The sequence below is a fragment of the Erpetoichthys calabaricus genome, chromosome 5, assembly GCF_900747795.2.
Source record: "Erpetoichthys calabaricus chromosome 5, fErpCal1.3, whole genome shotgun sequence".
Taxonomy (NCBI): domain Eukaryota; kingdom Metazoa; phylum Chordata; class Cladistia; order Polypteriformes; family Polypteridae; genus Erpetoichthys; species Erpetoichthys calabaricus.
The window spans coordinates 204,385,608-204,406,276 of NC_041398.2; the positions used below are offsets into that span (position 1 = coordinate 204,385,608).

General features: G+C 34.4%; 1 protein-coding gene across 1 annotated transcript in view; it reads left to right on the top strand.

Moving 5' to 3' along the window:
• The window catches only part of LOC114652870 (uncharacterized), a 71,879-nt gene that overhangs the window by 23,026 nt on the left and 28,184 nt on the right, over nucleotides 1–20,669 (top strand). The window contains exons 6-10 of the mRNA XM_051928575.1: nucleotides 98–156; nucleotides 1,971–2,098; nucleotides 4,405–4,462; nucleotides 7,260–7,404; nucleotides 19,699–19,868. Of these exons, the coding sequence (XP_051784535.1) occupies nucleotides 98–156; nucleotides 1,971–2,098; nucleotides 4,405–4,462; nucleotides 7,260–7,404; nucleotides 19,699–19,868 (560 nt within the window). The remainder of the gene's footprint in view (nucleotides 1–97; nucleotides 157–1,970; nucleotides 2,099–4,404; nucleotides 4,463–7,259; nucleotides 7,405–19,698; nucleotides 19,869–20,669) is intronic.

Here is a 20,669-nt window from a genome sequence, read left to right on the forward strand (position 1 = left end):
TTTCAGAAAATATAACACATTCACATAAAAATTGGTAAAACATTCACTTTTATTTTATCAGTGTGCAAATTAGTTTTCTACCATGTCTTTTTTTAAGTTTTTCAAGGTTGTACATTAACATTCTTTACAAAAGAGTGCCTACTAGTCAAGAATGATGTATGTTCTTTTTGGACATTCTTATTATCTTACATTCAAAATAAAATTATTTTGTGTAAGTTTTCTAGTGGAAAAAGTAATAAAACATAACATTTACATTAATATTCATGACTGCTAAGTAATAAAATTGACCAAATAAATATAATTAACTTAATTAAGTAAATCGATAGGAAAACTAGATAGACCTTCTATAAAAAATAAGAATAAAGAAGATAAAAATATACAATTAAGAATAAAACATTAATCTACTAAGTTCTCAAAACAAAGTGCTTTTGAAAAAGAAAAATGTGTTGTCTATTATTTCAATTTAGAATTTAAATACCAACACGATTACTTGAACAATTTTGAGAAGGGCAAATGAAATGACTAAAATATCACAGTTACTATTTGTGTTACAGGATATGTATAATATGTAAAAGGACTTTAAAAGTATAAACACATTATTTTATATGTTTATAGTTTTATGGGGTCATCATTGTCATGTGTAGAGAGTACAGTGAAATTCTTGATTGCTAATCATAACTCTAACTGGTACTTCAGATTTGTGACTGTTTATTTTGTGTAGGTAAATTACTGAAGGGCATTACTGCTTCACTAAATGCCGCATTGCATTGCATTGTGTAAATACCAGTGGCTTTTGGCATGTAAATTGTGGTGGGGCCATGTCTATTTCTTTCTTTATGTGTCCAGAATTCTCTAACATTTACAGTCCAATAACTTATGTAACTGATAATATCGATCCCTCTTTTGCTAATGGCTAATGAAATGTAGAAATTCATGAGCTATAGCCTTCAAGCCTTTTGACTAAACTGAAAAGTTCAGGTTTCACATGTGCACATACAACCTATCCAACGTTAAACCGAGAATACTGCCTAGCCAATAGAGCTAGCCCCATCAGCCAGAAACACGCTGGCAGCACTTGGCACAAGGACAATTTCACAAAGTATAAAACCAATAAAAAATGCTTAATTAGATGAAGCTGAAGGTTATTATAAAAATTTACTAATACAGTAATCTAAATTACAGTGTGAAGGTTATTAAACTTATTTTGTACAACATCTGGTGGTGCTATGCCCCACTGGCCCTTAATGCAGAAATTCCACTGGTAAATGCTAACCAAATTGAATTGTTGGCTGTAAACTCAGCAGCTTAGGACAGAAATCCTGAGACTTTCTTCCTAAATCTTGGATTCAGATAACTTATCAAACTTTTCTCTCTGAGTGGTCTTGGGGTTGTATGCACTTTGAATTGCCCAATTTGATTTCATCATATTGCAGTATTTCAAAAATCCTACCCTATCACTGCATCTCAGATGCTAATTTTCTATGCCATCTTTACTCTTTATTTGGATTGCTACTGTTTTCTTTTTATTGGTCTTCCTAAACAAAGTATCAAAGAACTACTTACAATTCACTTAAATAATAATTGTATCACCCCATCTACTGCCTCAGCTGCACTATCTTCTTCTGTAATAAGGAATCACCTTCAGGATTCTGATACTAATTTTCATATCTATAAATTCCAAAACCCCAGAATGCTAATCAAAGCACTTTGTTCATACAAATATGTAGGATGTCTTGTAATGTTGACTTTCCTCAAAAGAATAGTCAAAGTCTAGGTGGAATCACCAATAATATTTAATACTTTTAATAAGATTTGCAAAATTGCTATGGGCTTTGTGGATTGAAAGCCACAAAGTAGTTTGTGAATTCTGCCTTGACTACTTATTTAATATTAATCATATTTTCCATAAAGTTTTGGTATCAAGAAAGAGTATGAATACAAGTTAACTAGTATTCCTGTAAATTCATAAGTGCACGGAATTCAACAGTTTAGCTATACAAGCTATCAAAAGACCTTCAAGTGCTGGCTCAAAGGAATCATCACATAAAGAATCTGCTAATATTAAACATTGTATGAAAAGCTGTGATACTATATGCTAGTGCTGCTTGCTTTAAGGCTATCAAACTTCTTTCTATTTTGTAAAGATGTGGAGTATGCCAATCATTCTTTGACAATTAAATTGGAATCAATTTTAAATTTTAAATGATTACTAAAGTGTCTATTTGTGATGATTTTTGATGTAATGGTTTAGGAATGTATGAAGTGCTAAACAATAGCCTTTCCTTTACTAGTATATTGTATATTAGATATTGATATGTTGTATTACATCATTATATACTCAGGGGACGTTAACCTTATTCTAAACCCGGGTCGCAGACAACATAGAAGAGTTGGGTGCATGACCATGTGTTGTGTATGGTAAAGGTGTTTGGAGAAACTTAGTCCAATGCGTGATTTGTCAAAAAGCGGATGCATAATAATGTAGTTGTATGAAGAATAACATGTAGGTGATCTTTGCAGAAAGTGTGAGGGAGTGTTGCAGAATGCTGATATAGTAATTGTAAATCTAGATTTATGCAATACATACTGTAACATGCTGAGTATAGATAGAGGTGCTGACCCAGCAGTGGTAGCATGAGTAAAAGGTGCATCGAAAGAATTCTGGGAGCTAACTTCTAAGTTCTAAAAAAATCTCCCTGAAACTGTATGAGAAAGAGTATGGTGTATGGGAGTGAGACAATGGCAAAAGTGGAAAATGAAGCAAAGTTGAAAAGGACATAGAAGAGAATGTTCAGATAGATGTGTGTAGACATGTGGATTGTTACATAGTCATAGGAAAACAAATGCCAAGTTAAGAGAAAAAGCTGGTGTGGAGGTGATAGGTGTTATACTGAGGAGAAACAGACTAAGGTGGTTTGGACATGAGTAGCAAAAGGCAGAGGATGACTGTGTGAAGTGGGGAACCAAGATGGAGGCAGAAGGACTGAGGCCAAGAAGGATGCCAAATAAAACATAATTGCAGGTGATGTCAGATTATATGAAAAAAATTGGTCGCATCCCCAAAGGTTGACCAGGACAGTAGAGAGTGGAGGAAACCTGGAAAGTGGCCATTAAACCAGTGATGATAATGATGATAATTGTATTTTATACAGTAGATAGATAGATAGATAGATAGATAGATAGATAGATAGATAGATAGATAGATAGATAGATAGATAGATAGATAGATAGATAGATAGATAGATAGATAGATAGATACTTTATTAATCCCAAGGGGAAATTCACATACTCCAGCAGCAGCATACTGATACAAAAAACAATATTGAATTAAAGATTGATAATAATGCAGGTAAAAAAACAGACAATAACTTTGAATAATGTTAACGTTTACCCCCCCCGGGTGGAATTGAAGAGTCACATAGTTTGGGGGAGGAACGATCTCCTCAGTCTGTCAGTAGAGCAGGTCAGTGACAGCAGTCTGTCGCTGAAGCTGCTCCTCTGTCTGGAGATGACACTGTTTAGTGGATGCAGTGGATTCTCCATGATTGACAGGAGCCTGCTGAGCGCCCGTCGCTCTGCCACAGATGTCAAACTGTCCAGCTCCATGCCTACAATAGAGCCTGCTTTCCTCACCAGTTTGTCCAGGCGTGAGGCGTCCTTCTTCTTAATGCTGCCTCCCCAGCACACCACCGCGTAGAAGAAGGCGCTCGCCACAACTGTCTGATAGAACATCTGCAGCATCTTATTGCAGATGTTGAAGGACGCCAGTCTTCTAAGGAAGTATAGCCGGCTCTGTCCTCTCTTGCACAGAGAATCAGTATTGGCAGTCCAGTCCAGTATTTGAGCTTATAATCTTAATGGGACAGTGAATGAAGTGTTCCTCTTAATCACCCTCCAATTTCTGCTTTCAATGTCTGCATAACACACCCAGTCATGCAGCATTCTCCTGTTTTTATGGTGTTCAGTGTGTGTGTGTATTAGATTGACAAAGTGATATAGACTTACAAACAGAGATCCTATAAGCATAGGGTAACTTATATTCAAATTTATCATTGTTTAAACCCTTGAGTATTCTGGATTTTGTTTTCTTTTCTAAGCTTTAATTTCTTTTTTTAATTAGAAGGTTTCTCATTGTTAACAAAAATTATGCATAAACATACAACTGAAATAGTAAAGGGCAGTTTTCCACAGAAGAACAGTGAAAGCTGGAGGAAGACTTGATAGGCAGTACAATACTTTTACTTGCTAGTATTATTACTTGGCGGCATATAGTGTTATAAAAATAATTTGCTGAACCTTTCCCATGTTTGATATGCGTTCTTGTTACTGAAGATTTGGCAGACAAATACCAAGATACAATAATAGTAACCATGTTTTGTATTGTATTGTTCCTTTGTTAGGGAGTAATACAGGACATCTCTGCACAAACTCATCAAAGGATGAAAAACAATTAACAGATTTGGTAAGATTTTTACTCTTGTACTTAAACTCAACAAAACATCTTGATACTCAACATAGTATACAAACGAATGGCTTACTGTATGTGTTGAAGTTTACTTATGTGTTTTTATTTTGAAATCTAATGCATTTTATAGAAATTGAATATTTTGTTTATGTGACAAAGTCATGTGTACCTGGTGTATTTCTCTGTTTAGTTGATTCCACCTTGTCCCGTGTCAGAGTAAAACCCATCAGTCACTTTTCTGTTTTTATTCAGCTGTTAGAATCTTCATATATCTATTATTACCTACTACAGACTTGTTTGAATTAGGCAAAATGAGAGTCCATATGGACTGGATATTGTTTTAATAGCAGCAAAGATGAAAAAAGGAAAGTTAACAGAGCAGTAGTCTAAGGCAACACTAAAGTCTGCTACACAAGTTTCTTCTGGGATCATTAACCAAGACCAAAAAACTAACCAAAGTCAATGAAAATCAAACAAGAATTTTAAAACTAAGGTCTTCCAAAGTAATTTTTCTTTATTTGTTTGAGTACTAGTTTGTTTTACCAGTATTCCCTAAGATTTCCTAAAGCTTGGATGCTTGCTTAAGGCAAGCAGACATCTTATATGTATATTTAAGATCACAGGTCACATGACACTTACATCATTTACTTAGCAACCATGCAACATCAATAGTGGCCAGACACACAAGATAGGAGGATCCATGGAATACACTTGTAGAAAAATAAAATGGTATAGCACCTGAAAACAACAACAACATTTATTTCTACGCTATATTTTCATAAATTGTTCAAACTTTAAATCATTGTAGCTCAAAGTGCTTTACACAATGTCAAAGAAGTAGTAACACGGAAAGAAAAACAAATTATAATTAGATAAGGAATAATAAGATGCATATATAATTAAGAGAAATACAATCCATAAATATAGAATTGATTTTTAAGTCTGTAAATGATGGTCTGATGTTAAGGTCAGTTGGCCAGGGTGGATAGAAAAAAATAAAAAAACGCAAATACACAAATGAAAATATGAAAAAACAAATACACAAATTGGTGATATAGTAACAGCACTGAAATAATGCTAAAGATATTATAAACAATAATAACAAAAAAATTGTCTAAAAATTTAAACAAATCAAGAATGAGTTTAACAAAATTCTAACAGTAGGGAGGTTTTTGGCAAAAATGTTTTTAAAATTTTTTTCTATTGGCTATGCAGATGGTGTACTGACAAAGACTGAGGGGCAATGCCATACTAATTAAAAGCATGCGGTTGTCATGTTTTACCTTCTAATATTTTTACTTATCAATAAAAAAGGTTCAATTTCTGCTACAGTTTTGTTTTTTTATTGGCGTCACTATCTAGAGTTGCCATCACTATAATGAGGCTTCAGTTTCTGTGAAGTGCTACTCTGGAAATACTTTAATTAATTTATTTGACCCAACAATGGGAAAAACAATGCAACAGACATGTCATTATCCAAGATTAAGATATCCTTAAAAAACAACCTTACATGCATGTGTGAGTGGTTCCTTTCATATTTAGATCCCCTGGTTTCTGATTCTCTGCATTGTCTCCTTACTACAATTATTTGATTAGTGTTTTGGTTGTGACAAACAAAATTACAGATATCTGGTTTTGACTTTGGCTTCAGTTTGTGTTTCCTCTCCTATTCATTATTCATATTCCTATTCACCTATTTTTAAGACAACAGCATAACAGCAGTGACAAATATACGCAAATGTTTAAACATTAAATGTAAAGCAAACCCTGCTTGATAATAATTTGCCCATTACAAAGTATATCTACATTTCATTTATTAAAATATATAAACCTCTCATGAATTCAGATTTTACCACTGCAATGGTATTGTTTTTTTTAAAATAAAAAAGAAAAGTATGGCAAAACAATACATAAAACATTGGTAACTGTACTGTTTAATATATAGCAACACATGTTCAATCCCTTCTAAAAAAGTGTATTCCAAAACCCATCCTCACATTGGTATTGACTGTGCAGGTGGCAATTAAACCAGATATATGTTAATTAAGACACAGCAGCGCATGGGATCACAAGGCACAAAACATAAAGTTAATACAATTAAACAAGCAAACATTTTAATCATTTTTGTGTGTCCGTTAAAATAAATACCTTCACGTTTCTTCACTACAAATGCCTTACAGAGAAACAAAACAACACATTAGCCGTTGAAATTCATTACTGTGTGTATTTTTACTGTACATATTGTGTTATTTTTTTGATGCAAATTCACACTTTAGTTGTTTCGCCTGTGTAAATATGTTATACTGACCTGTGAGGCGTTTAAAAAACAATTATTTATTTGCATGAATCAAACATTTTTAAGTTACAGAATTATTGTTTATTGCTTAAGTCCACAAGTGCTGTAAATTGTGTAAAGAATGGTTTCTAAGCTATAAATTCTTACTTATTATCATTTTTAGGCTAATATCTTCTCTCTCAAAAGGGACCAGTACTAACTGGCATAACCAACACTATTCATCCTTCTTTTAAGATTAACTTAAACAACTGATGTTTATCTATACTATATGCAGAGCTTCTCAACCTAATATTTTTCAGCAACTAAATAGTTTTTGAACAAGACCCATCACATGTATGCAAACATCTTCTTTCTCTGTGATCTACATTAGAGTAAGCAACTAAATACCTTGCCAATACTTGATATTGTGTTTTTTTCATCTTATTGGGTAGAGTTAATTTTATTTAAATTTCAAAATTGGGTACAATTTGATTCAAATATTTGTATTTTTTTACATAGAAACAAGATATTCAAGATGATTTATGGCTTTGCCTCCCTGATGAGCTCTGGATTCATGTATTTTCTCTTCTGTCTCATAAAGACCTTTGTCAGACAGCACAAGTTTGTCATCGCTTCCAACGTCTTGTAGATGACAGAATGCTCTGTAAGTTCTAATATCTATATACAGTATATGTATATATATATATACAGTAAATTATGACTGAGTTTTGATTCTAATCATGTTCATTTAAAAATATAATAAAATAGACATATATCAAATTATTCACACACAGATTGAATTGGCACATGCACAGGCACAGCGTGCTTGATATATTAGGTACACATGCCTTTCTCCTGTCCCATAATGACTCCAGGAACATCAAAGCAAAAGAAGTTAAACTTGTACTCTTTCTAGTCACCAGACATCTAACTAGTTGATGAAGATGGAACATACTATTTAGAGTTGAGATTAACTTCTATGTACTGTAATTTTCATGAATTGTGGGACTCATTGGGATCAACATGTTTCAGGGTCCATATACCACATTTTCCCCTACTTTTCAAGTCAACTCTCTGATAAATTAAGGCTCATCTGAAGGCAAATGATACACCAGCTCTTTATTAGATAAACTTACTTAATAATAAAATACCCAGTCATATGTGTGTCAGTATATTTCCAAGTTCTGAAGACGTTTTAAAAAGATGGTTGTAAAGAGGTTAGAGATGATAAACATCTTTTTCCTTAAAATTGAATTTTTGGAAAATTTGGAATTGAGGTATTTAACAAGGAATAAGTTATACTTGAAATAATTCTAAATTCCTATAAGGTATGATGAGCATTTCAGTATTTGTCTGCTTTTGTGGGGGACCTAATGATACCTTAAATATTTAGTAGAAATTCAACTATATGTGTAGTCTATTTTTTAACTTTCTGTTTTCATTTTAAAAGTGAGTCTAAATATTTGCACCAAACTGTTACTTTGCCAAAATTCTAAAGTGATATTGCAGTGCCCTATTTCTTATTTATATTCTTATTATTGTTGAACTTGAATGTGTGACTGAAATATATTTTATATTTTAATAGGGGGTCCCCCCCTGCTCGCTTCACTCGCCAGCCACTTCACATCCCTGCTGCTCGTGTTGTGAAGAGGTGGGCTGAATGCACCCCAAGGAGACATGGTCGCTCCTCCAAAACCCCCTCTTAAATGGTGATACAATGGGAAACAAATTGTTTTTTTACCTACTCTTTGCTCGATCAGCTGCTGGCTTGCTGCTGCTGCTGCCGTGCCGCGTGATCTGCATCTCGTGCGGCACTTCAAATATTTAAATGCCTGTACAGCAGCTGTCCTACTCTTTGTGTTTTATTTCCGGCCCCGGGTGTGGTTAAATCTTTTGGCACAAAAAAACGGAATAAGAATATGAAAATCTAAAATTACATTAAAGTTCGATAAATTCTGAAAAGAATGATACCAAACATACTGTATAATATGTAGGTTTTAAAATAAGCCCGATTTAAAGCGTGACAAAAAACGTGACATTAAAACATCACCTTTGCACTTTTAGGCTTAGGATTTTATATATTGTGGTAAGCTGCCCGGACACAGACAGACGGACACCATTGTACAGTCCACCACATGTTTATTGTACATATTTTACAAAGTCCAATAGTGCACAACCCAGTGCCTCAAGCACCAAACACCCCCAAAGTCCAGGCCTCTCTCACTCTCTGCCTGCTCTTCAGGCCGCCTCCTCTCTCCTGCCTCCAAACTTTGTCCACTCCTCACCCGACTCCAGTCCTCGTCTGCAAGGAGGCGGCCCCTTTTATAATTACCCGGATGGGCTCCAGGTGATTCCCGACACTCCTTAGACACTCCCCTGTGTGGCGGAAGTGCCGGCTATGCTCCCGGAAGCCCTCCGGGTGTTCCCAGTCTTCTCCCCCCCCCAGCACTTCCTGGTATGGCGGAAGTGTTGGGGTTCCGGGTCCTTCTGGTATGGGGGCGCCCCCTGGCGGAGACCACGGGCCCCTACAGGGTTGGGCTTCAAAGGAACCAGGGCGGCCGCCCCCTCATGGTCTGGAGGAGACATGAGCCCTCCTCCTGTCCTCCTGGGCATCCCGGCTGGGTGCCACAATATATATAAGTAGATTATACTAATACTGTAGTTTCCACCTCAGAGTTCTGAAGCTTTGTTGAGGTTCCGTACTCAAATGCACTTTGTGCTGAGTCTGCATGTTTGCCCTGTATGTTTATGAATATTCTCAAGGGCAAAATGCATGAACATTCATTTTCTACACATATGGCCATACAGCCTTACTACATGTTGTGCTGGGCAGGATGCTATTAAATGTCAACATGTCTAAAGGATTGATAATTATTTTGAACTGTATGTTCATGTTTGCAGTATTAACAATTATGTTTTCAGTAATAATGAGGTAAAAGGCTGCTCTTAATAAATGAAAAAACTCAGTGGAAGTATTTTTAAAAACAGGTTCACACCAGATGTGATCATGAAAGTGTTGTTAAAGTGCATAACACTTATAGTTTCTTACTGAAGGAGACATATCCAGGGTGAAAAGGAAGCTGTAAAGAATAAAGGAGCTGAAAAAACAGCCAAAAACAGTGAGAGGACAGAGTGCTTGTGGTCTGCTGATAGCACAAGTTCTGGATGAAGTCTTGAAAATGAGCTAATCAGGCCTATTCTTAGTGGCTCCTGGAAGCAATTCTTTCTGCAGCCTCACTTATTGTATAATACTACAAAAACACACCAGTTGTTAATTCTCAAATAATTGTTGTAAGCATTGTTCCAATGGGTCTTGGCAGCTCTGATAATTTTGACAACAATCCCCAAAATAATATTTTAACTGTATAAATTATTGTGTTTCAGTAGACAGCATAAAACTTTCATCATTTAACTTTAGAAAGCTTTATTTATTGTAAAAGGAGTCTGTGCAGTTATCATGAGAAGGGTGATTGCACTAGAGCAATGCTCTGTTTTTTGCTTCTTCATCAATAATCTTCTACCTACAAATCAAACATTTTAGGCTACAAAAATTAATTTTTGAACTAAGTACTCCACTACTACTGTACTCTACACTACTGGGACTCTAACATGAATGAAACAGCTTTCCGTTTCATTAACACTACAGGAAATTTAGGCTTAATATTTAAGCTGTATAAAATGTTATTTTATAATATTTATTACTTGAAAAAAAAATTTCTTACCATGAATGCAACAATAGTTTTGAAAGGACACTATGAAAATGTATGAAAATGTGCCTTACAGTATGAACTTTCTTGACTTAAGTAAAGAAAACAATTGTCATGTTGCATTCCTCAAAACCCGTAGTTATGCAACATTAAGTGTAACTGAATCAGTGCTTTCTGGAAAGTGGGAATGATAAAATAGAGAAGTTCCATTTATTTCTATTTCACATGGAATTTGCTATCCTTTACTTAGTTGTTTTTAAACTTTTAGCCACCTGCAGCTATTCAAGGAGTATACTGTAGAAATTAATATGCATAAATATGACAACAATAAACACTAGACCTTATTGTGGTCACAAGGCAAAGTTAATTGTTATTGCCAAAATCTGAAAAACCCTGGATTTTTTCCTAATATCGGGGTATCTTAATAAGAAGAGAATCGCAATCCTAATCAATGCAGGTTTAAAATAGACTATAAACAACATGTCTGTAAAAAATATATAAAAAAACTATAACAACAAAAATATAACTACAGGAAACTAAAATGGCATGGGCCTAAACCTAAACATGAAATAAAGACAAGATGCTATGTATGCATGCAGGCTGTCTTTGGTGTCCCTTTACAATACCCGTAATAAAACACTTTACATTAGCTTTACGTACATATAGAGTATAATTGCTACTTGAGAAATACAATGATATGGCTACGCACCTTCATTTAAGTGAGTTCCATAAAAGAAATTTTCTGTGTGAATGCAGCACATATATGCACAATATTCATTGGGTTCTGAACATTTTATAACATCTAGTTTTTTACTAATGGAAATAAAATGTCACTTGACTGTAGCCTCCTATAGAGATAGACAAATGTAAATTTCAGAGTGTAAAGATTTGTTCTCCTTGAACTAGTATAGCAAACATAGCAGTCTAGCTTTGTCGCCAATCCACTTATTCAGTTCATGATTCCTGACTTCTTTTCTTAAACAGAATTAAATGTAATAAATCTGTTTCGATAAAGGCAGCAGTTTCCTGTTTACCTGACAAAGTAATGACCGCTACTTTAAATGTGTTCTGTGTTATTTTAGATAATCACACACCAAATCACTCGAGTTCTCAACACATTCTTCTCAGAAGCTGAAGCATTTTATAGAGACTGTATTTTTTTGTTAAACAAGATTTCTTACTCATAGTTTTAGTTGGCAAAAAATATTTGAGAAAACTCACCTTCAAAGTAAAAATACTGATGTGTCAGCTTATGCCATCATTGTACAATAGGCTTCAATTATAATGCAAGACTATCTTTCTATATCCTCAAAAACAACACAAATCACCAATATAAAGGTTGACAAGACATTCCTTGGACAGTCTAGCATATTAATCTCAGGTTAGGTGTTCATACTCATTCTTAAAAAAAAACAATTGTCCCTTTGGGTGGAGGTTGAATTTTAGTTTTGTTGAATTTGATTTGGTTGTATGGATTGTTATTTGCATTTAATTAAAATCAACAAAAAAAATTTTAAGTTCCTTTCAGACAGCCTTGGTGTCACAATCCCTCCTAACCCATTAATAGCTGTGTTCGGTGTTCTTCCAGATGGATTTGAAGTGGAGAAGGACAAGCAAACTGTGATTGCATTCACTACACTTTTGGCACGCAGACTTATTTTGTTAAATTGGAAGAATCCTAACTCTCCTCTTATAAGTCAGTGGGAAACCGATGTTTTATATTATTTGAAATTGGAAAAAATCAGATTCTCAGTTAGAGGATCTGTACAGAACTTTTTCAAAACCCGGCAGGATCTAATCAATAATTTTTGGAATAAGAAGAAATAATTATTTCTGCATTTCTTTTCCTTCTCCATTTATCTTTACAGTATTGCCCTATTAAACTCAATAATTTAGGTATGTTTACAAGATTTAAGTATTACTCCTTTGGCCATGCTCTCCTTCTCAGGGGTGGGGTTTGATTTGTTTTCAATCCTATTTTTTGTAAAAATTGATCTGTTTGTATGGAATGATTACAATAAAATTAATAAAATATAAAAAAAAATAATAATAATAAACATAATAGTCCCATATTTTAGATAGGACTAAGTTATAAATGAAATAAGACATCACACTGGACACCCCATGACAGCAAAATTCTTTCCAATGTCATTATTTGCTATATGGATGACTTGCTTGTATCATATATGCAATATAGATCACTGCAAGTGAAACATATGACCCTAATTTACTTCAGATCTTTCTTGGTGACTTTACAAAGCAGATCAACATGTACTGCAAATCTCGAAATCTCTGAGTGCAGTCTCCATATATACAATAAACAGGCAATATTTCCTTTTAAACCTCAGATTGAGTGACGATTGTTTCTATATTATATGTGCTTACTCCCACACTGTGAAATATTATTTCTTCATAAAATGTGTACTACTGTGTGTTGTTGGTAAATAAAGCTTTTCACATAGCCTGTAATTTTGCCAACCCTTGTATTCAACAAGTTACAAATAGTTAAAGAATAGTTAAAGAACTAGGGTTGCAGAACTTTTACATTATAGTAAAATACTACAGTAGTATTAGTGAAGTTTCCATAATGATAAAAATATCATAAACTGTCTGAATATTAAACGTATAAACATATAAATGAATAAACGTATAAAGAAATCCATTTACATGTTCTAACCTGTATTTGCTAGCAAAGGCAGAAACCAGTTGACTAAAGGTCCTACTAGTTCGACAAATACTTTCTATAATGTGTAGTAAATTAATCTGATTTGTGGCAAATCCTTCACTTGTTCTGCCAAAATGGAAAACATGTCAGATCAAAATGTCAGAAAAATAAAAGACCAGGGGATGGAAAAAGATTAATGTCAGACAAACAAGAATCGTAAACAAAGGCTCTGAGAACATGCTCCTAAACCCAATATGTAACCACAGACTTGTAGTCAAAGTGAACCTGCAAAAAGCAAAAAATCAAAAGAGAATAGTTGCTATTGCTATTGGTAATTGGTATTATTAGTATTGGTAATTTTTAAAAATATTGTTCAAAATGCAATTGGCAAGATCAGATGAACCCTTTGTCTTGATCTTCGTTACCCCATTATGCCATTCTCTTGTTACAAAATACTATAAATAACAAAATATTATTGTGAACAATAGAATAAATAATGATAATGAAGGCTGTGACATGCTAAGTTTACCAAGTAAGTCCATTGATCCCTTTTCCAAATCTGCTTATCTGGAACAGGGTCACAAAGAAGCTGAAGCTTATCCAAATCCGAGTATACATTTATTCTTTTTCACTGGTACAACAGTTTCAACCACTGTTTTAATTGAATCAAGACATCTTGTTTTCTTTACCACAAGAACAACAAGCCTGCTGGACACCTTCACGGTAGGCTGGTAGCCAACAGCCATACCACATGCACTTCAGAACAGATCATCCTCCTGAAACTAAGCATGTACTTGGATGGAAGGCCATCTAGGGAAAAAGCTTGGGTTTCTGCTGGAAGAGGTGTTGGTGAGGCCAGCAGGGGGCACTTACCCTGTGGTCTGAATGTGGAGCCCAATGCCCCAGTGCAGTGATGGGGACACTGTGCTGTAAAAATGGCACCCTCCTATGGATGAGATGTAAAACCAATGTCCTGACTCTCTGTGGTTATAAAGGGTTCCTGGACATCCTTTGTAATGATGTCCATCTCTCAATTAATCCCAGTATAAACATTATTTTTAAATCCCCTATCTATGTCTACTATGTGTGTTCTCTTTCTCTTTCTATCTAAAAATAGTTTTTGTGCACCAAAAAGCCAATTTAATTGCAAACTAATGTAATCCATGGGAATACTTTGTATAAAATGCGCAATAGTGCAGTCTCCCTGCTTTTGGCTGAATGGTACATCAAAACACAAGGATGATTTTCAAACATTATAATTTTATATATACAAAGTTCATTCTGACCTCAGGTATCTTGTAAAATATTAACATAAGCAGACCACATGTTCTTTTCTCACAGTACAATTCCTACACTAGCAACACCTTAAGCAAATAAGGGAAAGCGCAAAACCACGTCACCTGTCATTTATACTGCATAAGAAGAAGTTTTCAGCAGTCCTGTAAATAAAGCAAGTCATGTATTTGGAAATCCCTCACTTAGCAACAAAAGTAAAAGATATGAATGACACCGCTGCTTTTCTACACCAAGGAATGATGAGACACACCCATATTCTATATGCTACAAGCTTTTGTAGTTATCACTTGGGTCTGGAATGCCTACCTTCTAAATTTGGTAGACATGATGTATGTTTCCCAGAGTTAGTAAATACTGAATAGCCAGTTATTTATTCTTCACAAGTTTTTAAGTCAAGTGAACATAGCAAATCAATTTGAACTATATTTTAGAGCTATCTTTTTTCCAAAGTACATTTCCAAGGCATTCTAACACTTCAGCTATAAGCAAATCCTTAATATACAACCAAAAACAAAACAAGTTTAGTTAATTTTAAATATGTTCACTTCAGATAAAGAAAGAATTGAAGATAAGATTAAGGTCAAAATCAAAATAGCTAAATATGCATCCAACAAAGAAAAGGGCCATGAACAGGAAGGTCAAGAAGAGGTATTGAGACTACTGTTTGGGCTATATATTTAGATGGTTCAAAGTTATAATTCCAAGTCCAATTCCATAATCATATTCCATGTATTTATACAACATGAGAAAAAAGATGGTATCATAACTGGGTCAAATGAAACTGACAGTGTTAGCGTTCAGGAACTCTGAAACCCTTTTTTCTTTGCGGCTAAAGCTTCTGAGGCTCTTGCTGTAATGCCTTAAAAGGGAAAGGGCAGAGATATTTTAAATAGTGCTTGGGAGGTGAAGCATAAGCCACAAAACAAGCAAAGGTCAAACTGTGAATCTTTTCTAGTTGTTGTCATAGCCACTAAGCAAAGACTTGGCAAAATACCATTGAACCAATTATTAAAACAAGAAAACTATAACTATAAAGACACTTTCTGTGTGTTTAAGTTTCTGTCTAATCTTGAGTAGTCAGGAAATGAATGATCATTTATACATTTACATTTATACCCTTTATTCAGTGACATCATGGGTTGGGTGACTTCAGGTGTCCAGCACAGCAGCATGACTAGCAACCATACACAAGCTAAGTCCAAAATGGTGGCACACACAAGAAAAAAATGGCTCCTGATATGACTTTAAATATTTGTAACAACTTTAGCGTGTGCCCCTACCACAAAATATTAGTGATATAATTCATATTGAAAATATGGAAACATCAGAAATTAAGGTTTAATCTCAGGAAAACAATTAAAGTAAAGAAAAAAAAGGCATCCTGTCCAGATGAAATTTGAGGTATTTAAAAAATACGTAGCAAACACTTAGCTTTGTTTTTCACTGACATTTTTAATGCCTCACTGAGAAATTCTACAGTTAACATCTGTTTCGAAAAGACTTTAGTTATTCCTGTACCAGAGAAAACTAATGAAGATGGCCAAAATGATTATGACCTGGTGACAGTCACACCAATTATAATGAAACACTTTGAAAGACTGGAGGTGGGATATATTATATGAAGTATTCTAGAAAGTCCAGACCAATTACAGTTTCCATTTCATCATAATCTGTGCACCTTACACAGACACTGCCATATTTATTGAACCTCATACAATCTGGGCACACCTAAATAGCAAACATTGATATTACCGGTAGATGACAACTCAGAATTTAAGACCATCAGAAACGATTACTAAGCTCCTAGACTTGAGAACCAGTGACACCCTCTGAACCTGGATTTGGTCTTCCTAAATGGTAGACCCTGGCATGGGCAAACTGGCAGTGTGATGAGCCTCAAACTATTCTCTTTATTTACATGTGACTATGTGCCAAAACAACTGCATTATTAAATTTGCTGATGACACCACTTTCTTTGGTCTACTTCTTAACAAAAACAGAGAACATATTTGCCTTCTTATACACTGGTGTCAGGACAACAATCTCTCCCTCATCAAAAAAACCATGGACCTGTTTAAAATGTAGACTTCAGTGATCAGGAAACTACATCAAAGAGAATGCTGTGAAGTGGTTCAATAACTTTAACTTTCTTGGATTCTCCACCATGATTAGAAGTAGGCACATCAAATCTTGGCTATCATCAAGATAGCTCATCAGTGCCTTTACTTCCTCAGATGTCTGAAAAAAGCCTGGATGTCTCATCGTCTTTGATAGGTTCTTAATGGAGTCCATGGCAGCTGGCTGCATTACATCTTGGTATGACACCTGCTCAGCTTAGGACCACAAAGCACTGCAGAGGGTGGTTAAGTTATCAAAAAATATTACTGGCAAACAGCTCCCTTGCAAAAAATAGGACAATTAGTAATTACACAACTAAATTCAGGGATAGTTTTTATCCATGGGTCATATCCTTGGGTCATTACTGCATAAATATTTTTCATGTCAGTTGTCTGCTGTTGTGTTACTATATGGTGTTGTAATAATTACATTTTATTTAGTGTCTTTTGTTGGTATTATACCACTGTCACTACATACAATTATGGGTTTTAAGTACTATGTATACACAGGAATTTGTGTGAACAGGAACTTAAATTGTACCATTCTATGTACATGTAAGTATGATGTGGGTGAGTGGTGAATGTGTCCTGTCCAAGGCTGGCTCCTATCTTGTCCCAGATGTAATAGGGCTGCTGTAGTTGTTTTGCTTAAAATTCTTGCATTAACTTTTTTTTTGGTTTGCTTGAAAAACCACTTTAATGTTTAATTGTAGACTATCTTTACAGTGTTCAGAAGCCTGGTACAAGTCATTTTGTGCAATGCTTGGGCTTTTTAAAATATTAACATTATGAACCATTTAGTCAATGAGAGTAGGCACATTCAGATCTGCTTTTCTTTATATAACATGTCATCTATAATTGGCTTTCTTCTTGTGTTATTTCTCATTTTGAAAGCCTACTGCAGATATCTATGCAGTATCAGGATGTCACTGTATAACACAGCTTTCATATTTTAGTTGTTGACTTTACTTTTATTTCACTCTAAATCAGTTAAGCTGTTCGAAACTGATAGTAAACTTTGTCATCTCAGTTTGTTGAGCTTAAAGAAAACCAGCGTCACTTTTTAAAAACGAGTATTAAATCTTATGAACAAAACGGTGCATATTTTTAATATGTATATCATTTTGAAAGTTATTTTTTATATGCATCTATTCAATGAAAACAGAAGCAGATTAAGATTATCGGAAGGGAATGAAAAATATGGTGGAGAGAAAGGTTGATCTGAAATAAGGGGTGCAAGCATACACCAATATACAAGGATTTCCACCTTTCATTTGCTTGTGTTTAAGTGTATGCCCTGTTATTACATCTCACACATCAGTCTCAATCTGTTTCCAAAGATCAAACTTCATCATTTTTTATTTCTGTTATGTGCCTGTTGTGGTTACAAAACAGTGTCAAAAGCTGAGTCAGAAGATACATTTAAGCAGCTGAATTCTGTAAACAGTGTGTCTGAATTCAGTGGCACTCCCAGCAGTATGCAAAGTGTGTAGTCTGTTTACATTTAAAGATTAGAAGCAACACTGTGTGTCATTCATAGAGGTGATTGCAAAAGCAAATGCACCATTGCCAGTAGAAAGCATAGTTGAAGAATGTTAATTTCCCCATTGAGGTAATGAATCCTTTATCAAATGTACAAATACAGTAAGTAGATGACAGAAATCAGGCAGAAGTATGGAGTTTTCAAGTTCAAAACAAACAGAGAAATATATTGAGCCCTGTGTAGTATGAAAGACTCCTGAGATCAACAGGCAGCATTGCTAAATGCTGGTTATATCTATGTCCATCATTTTGTTTTCTTTTATTAGACTAGTGGTTTGAGAAAATCATAGTTATATTGTTAATACTATAACTATACATACTGTATGAATGTCTTTAAAGGTATAGTAATTCTTTATAGTAAACAGGCTTTGCAATGGACACTGTGGCTTCCTATAAGAAAACATAATGAAAATGTGTATATATACTGTTTTATATAACCTTTTTCTTTCTGTTTTATATAACTTTTTATAAATATCTGTTCACTGTTTTTTTTATAGTTATTACTATTTTAAAGCACTTTGAGCTACTTTCATGTATGAAAGTGAGATACAATGCCTATAAAAAGTATTCTCCTCTGAGAAGTTTTCACATTTCCTTGTTTTAAAACATTGAATCATTGTGATTTAATTTGGCCTTTTTCACACCTATCAATAGAAAAAAGACTCTTTAATATCAAAGTGAAAACAGAGCTCTGCAAAGAGGTCTAAGTTAATTACAAATAATAAACACAACGTAAGTGATCACATAAATATTGACTGTGGTTGACTACTAATATATACGACACACCAGAATCATTGTTGGTGCAGCCTATTCGCTTTAGAAGTTGCATAATTAGTTAAATACAAATCACCTGTCTGTAGTCAAGGGGTTTCAATTGATTGTAAATTGTGTAGATGCACCTTATTTGGAAGGTAAGGTCCAAGGCATTTATTGTGTGTAATAATAAAATGTATTGCATTTTTCATTCCAGCAGGTCCTGGGAAGCCCTCTTTATAGCTGTTATTGAATTTGTTATTTATTTTCATAATTTACTCCTGCCCTCATTTTGCTGCATTAATTAGGGCAGATCACCAGAATCTTTTCAGTTGTTATAAGATACATTTTATTTAAGTTTAGCCTTATTTTTCTTATATCTTGTTCAAATTGTTATCAAAAAACAATCATACCAATAAGTAAAGTGACCATAAACCATGATATACATTAAGAAAACTACAATGAAATGCCGTGGTTGATTCAAAAACATAGAATTAACATTCTCCTGTCTTTAAGCCAAACTTTAGTAAAGCCCCGGAATGAGAAAACAGATGCTTGGGACAATCCTGTTTCTCTTTTTATTGCAAGCTAATTTAAAAATAATCAGCACAGAACAAAAGGGATCATTGATCCATCTGAATCAACTTTGTGCTTTAAATAGTGCCAAGTGTTAATTCATTGTTATGGTAAATTAGGATGCTAACTACATAAACATTAAAACAACCCAATAAAAATCTTACTGATCATGTGCTTAGGTTGTTTTATATAACAATATAGTGGTTTTATAGCTTCATCATTTAATTTTATCAGACACTGTTTTCATCATTCAACACAATAGAGGCATAGCTGCTTGTGTTCTAATCTGTTTTCTTTTGCAGGGGAAGTCATTCACATTGAAAACTCTGCCTCTTTAAATGACAAATTGTTGGCCAATATAGGCAGACATTGTCCACGCATCCTGTCACTGTATAGATGTCATAATGAAATGCAAACAATTACTGATAGAGGGCTTGACAAGTTATTCAAACAATGTACAGACTCCCTTAAGGTATTTTCTCTCTATTTACTGTACACAATTTGAAATAAAGAACTAATCAGGGAAGATGTCCAGTTTACTGGAAAAAAATGCATAATCAAACTCTGAAGAATAATAGTTTGTTTAAATAACTGGTGATGTCATATTGATGCCATTTTTTCCTCAGAGAAACAATTAGAGATTCAGGAGAGCACATTGTGAAGAAGAACATAAAAAAAATCACAGAAAAAATTAGAAATGCTAACAATAGTCCTGGAACTGTGAATATTTTCACACAAATCTCTCTCCATTCTTGAGACAGACTAGTGCCCTTTCCAGCATTGGTTCCTGTCTGGTGCCCAGCGGCTGGGATAGGCTCCAAGCAACCATGAAAGGATTAGGCAGGCTTAGACAATGTATAGATTTATGGATTTCCATACTTCTTGTTTCTGCCTGCTCACATATCAATAGTGTACTGCCGCAAGAAAGAAAGAGGCAAGCAGTTAAAAATCAGAGTAGGACCAGGAGATGAAAATGTCAACAAAAAAACAAAGATGGTGGTTGTAACAAGTAGGGCAAAGAATCATGTAATGAAATCAATCAGAATTCAACATCGAAAATAACTCAGATGTCAAAACTAAAAACTCAAAAATCTTAGTACCCACAAAAGGGTCTTAGAACAGTATGCACAATCTTGAACAAGTACATATCACAGTCGTTTTCTTCTTCTTTCGGCTGCTCCCATTAGGGGTTGCCACAGGGGATAATCTTTTTCCATATCTTCCTGTTCACTGCATCTTGTTCTGTTACACCCATCACCTGCATGTCCTCTCT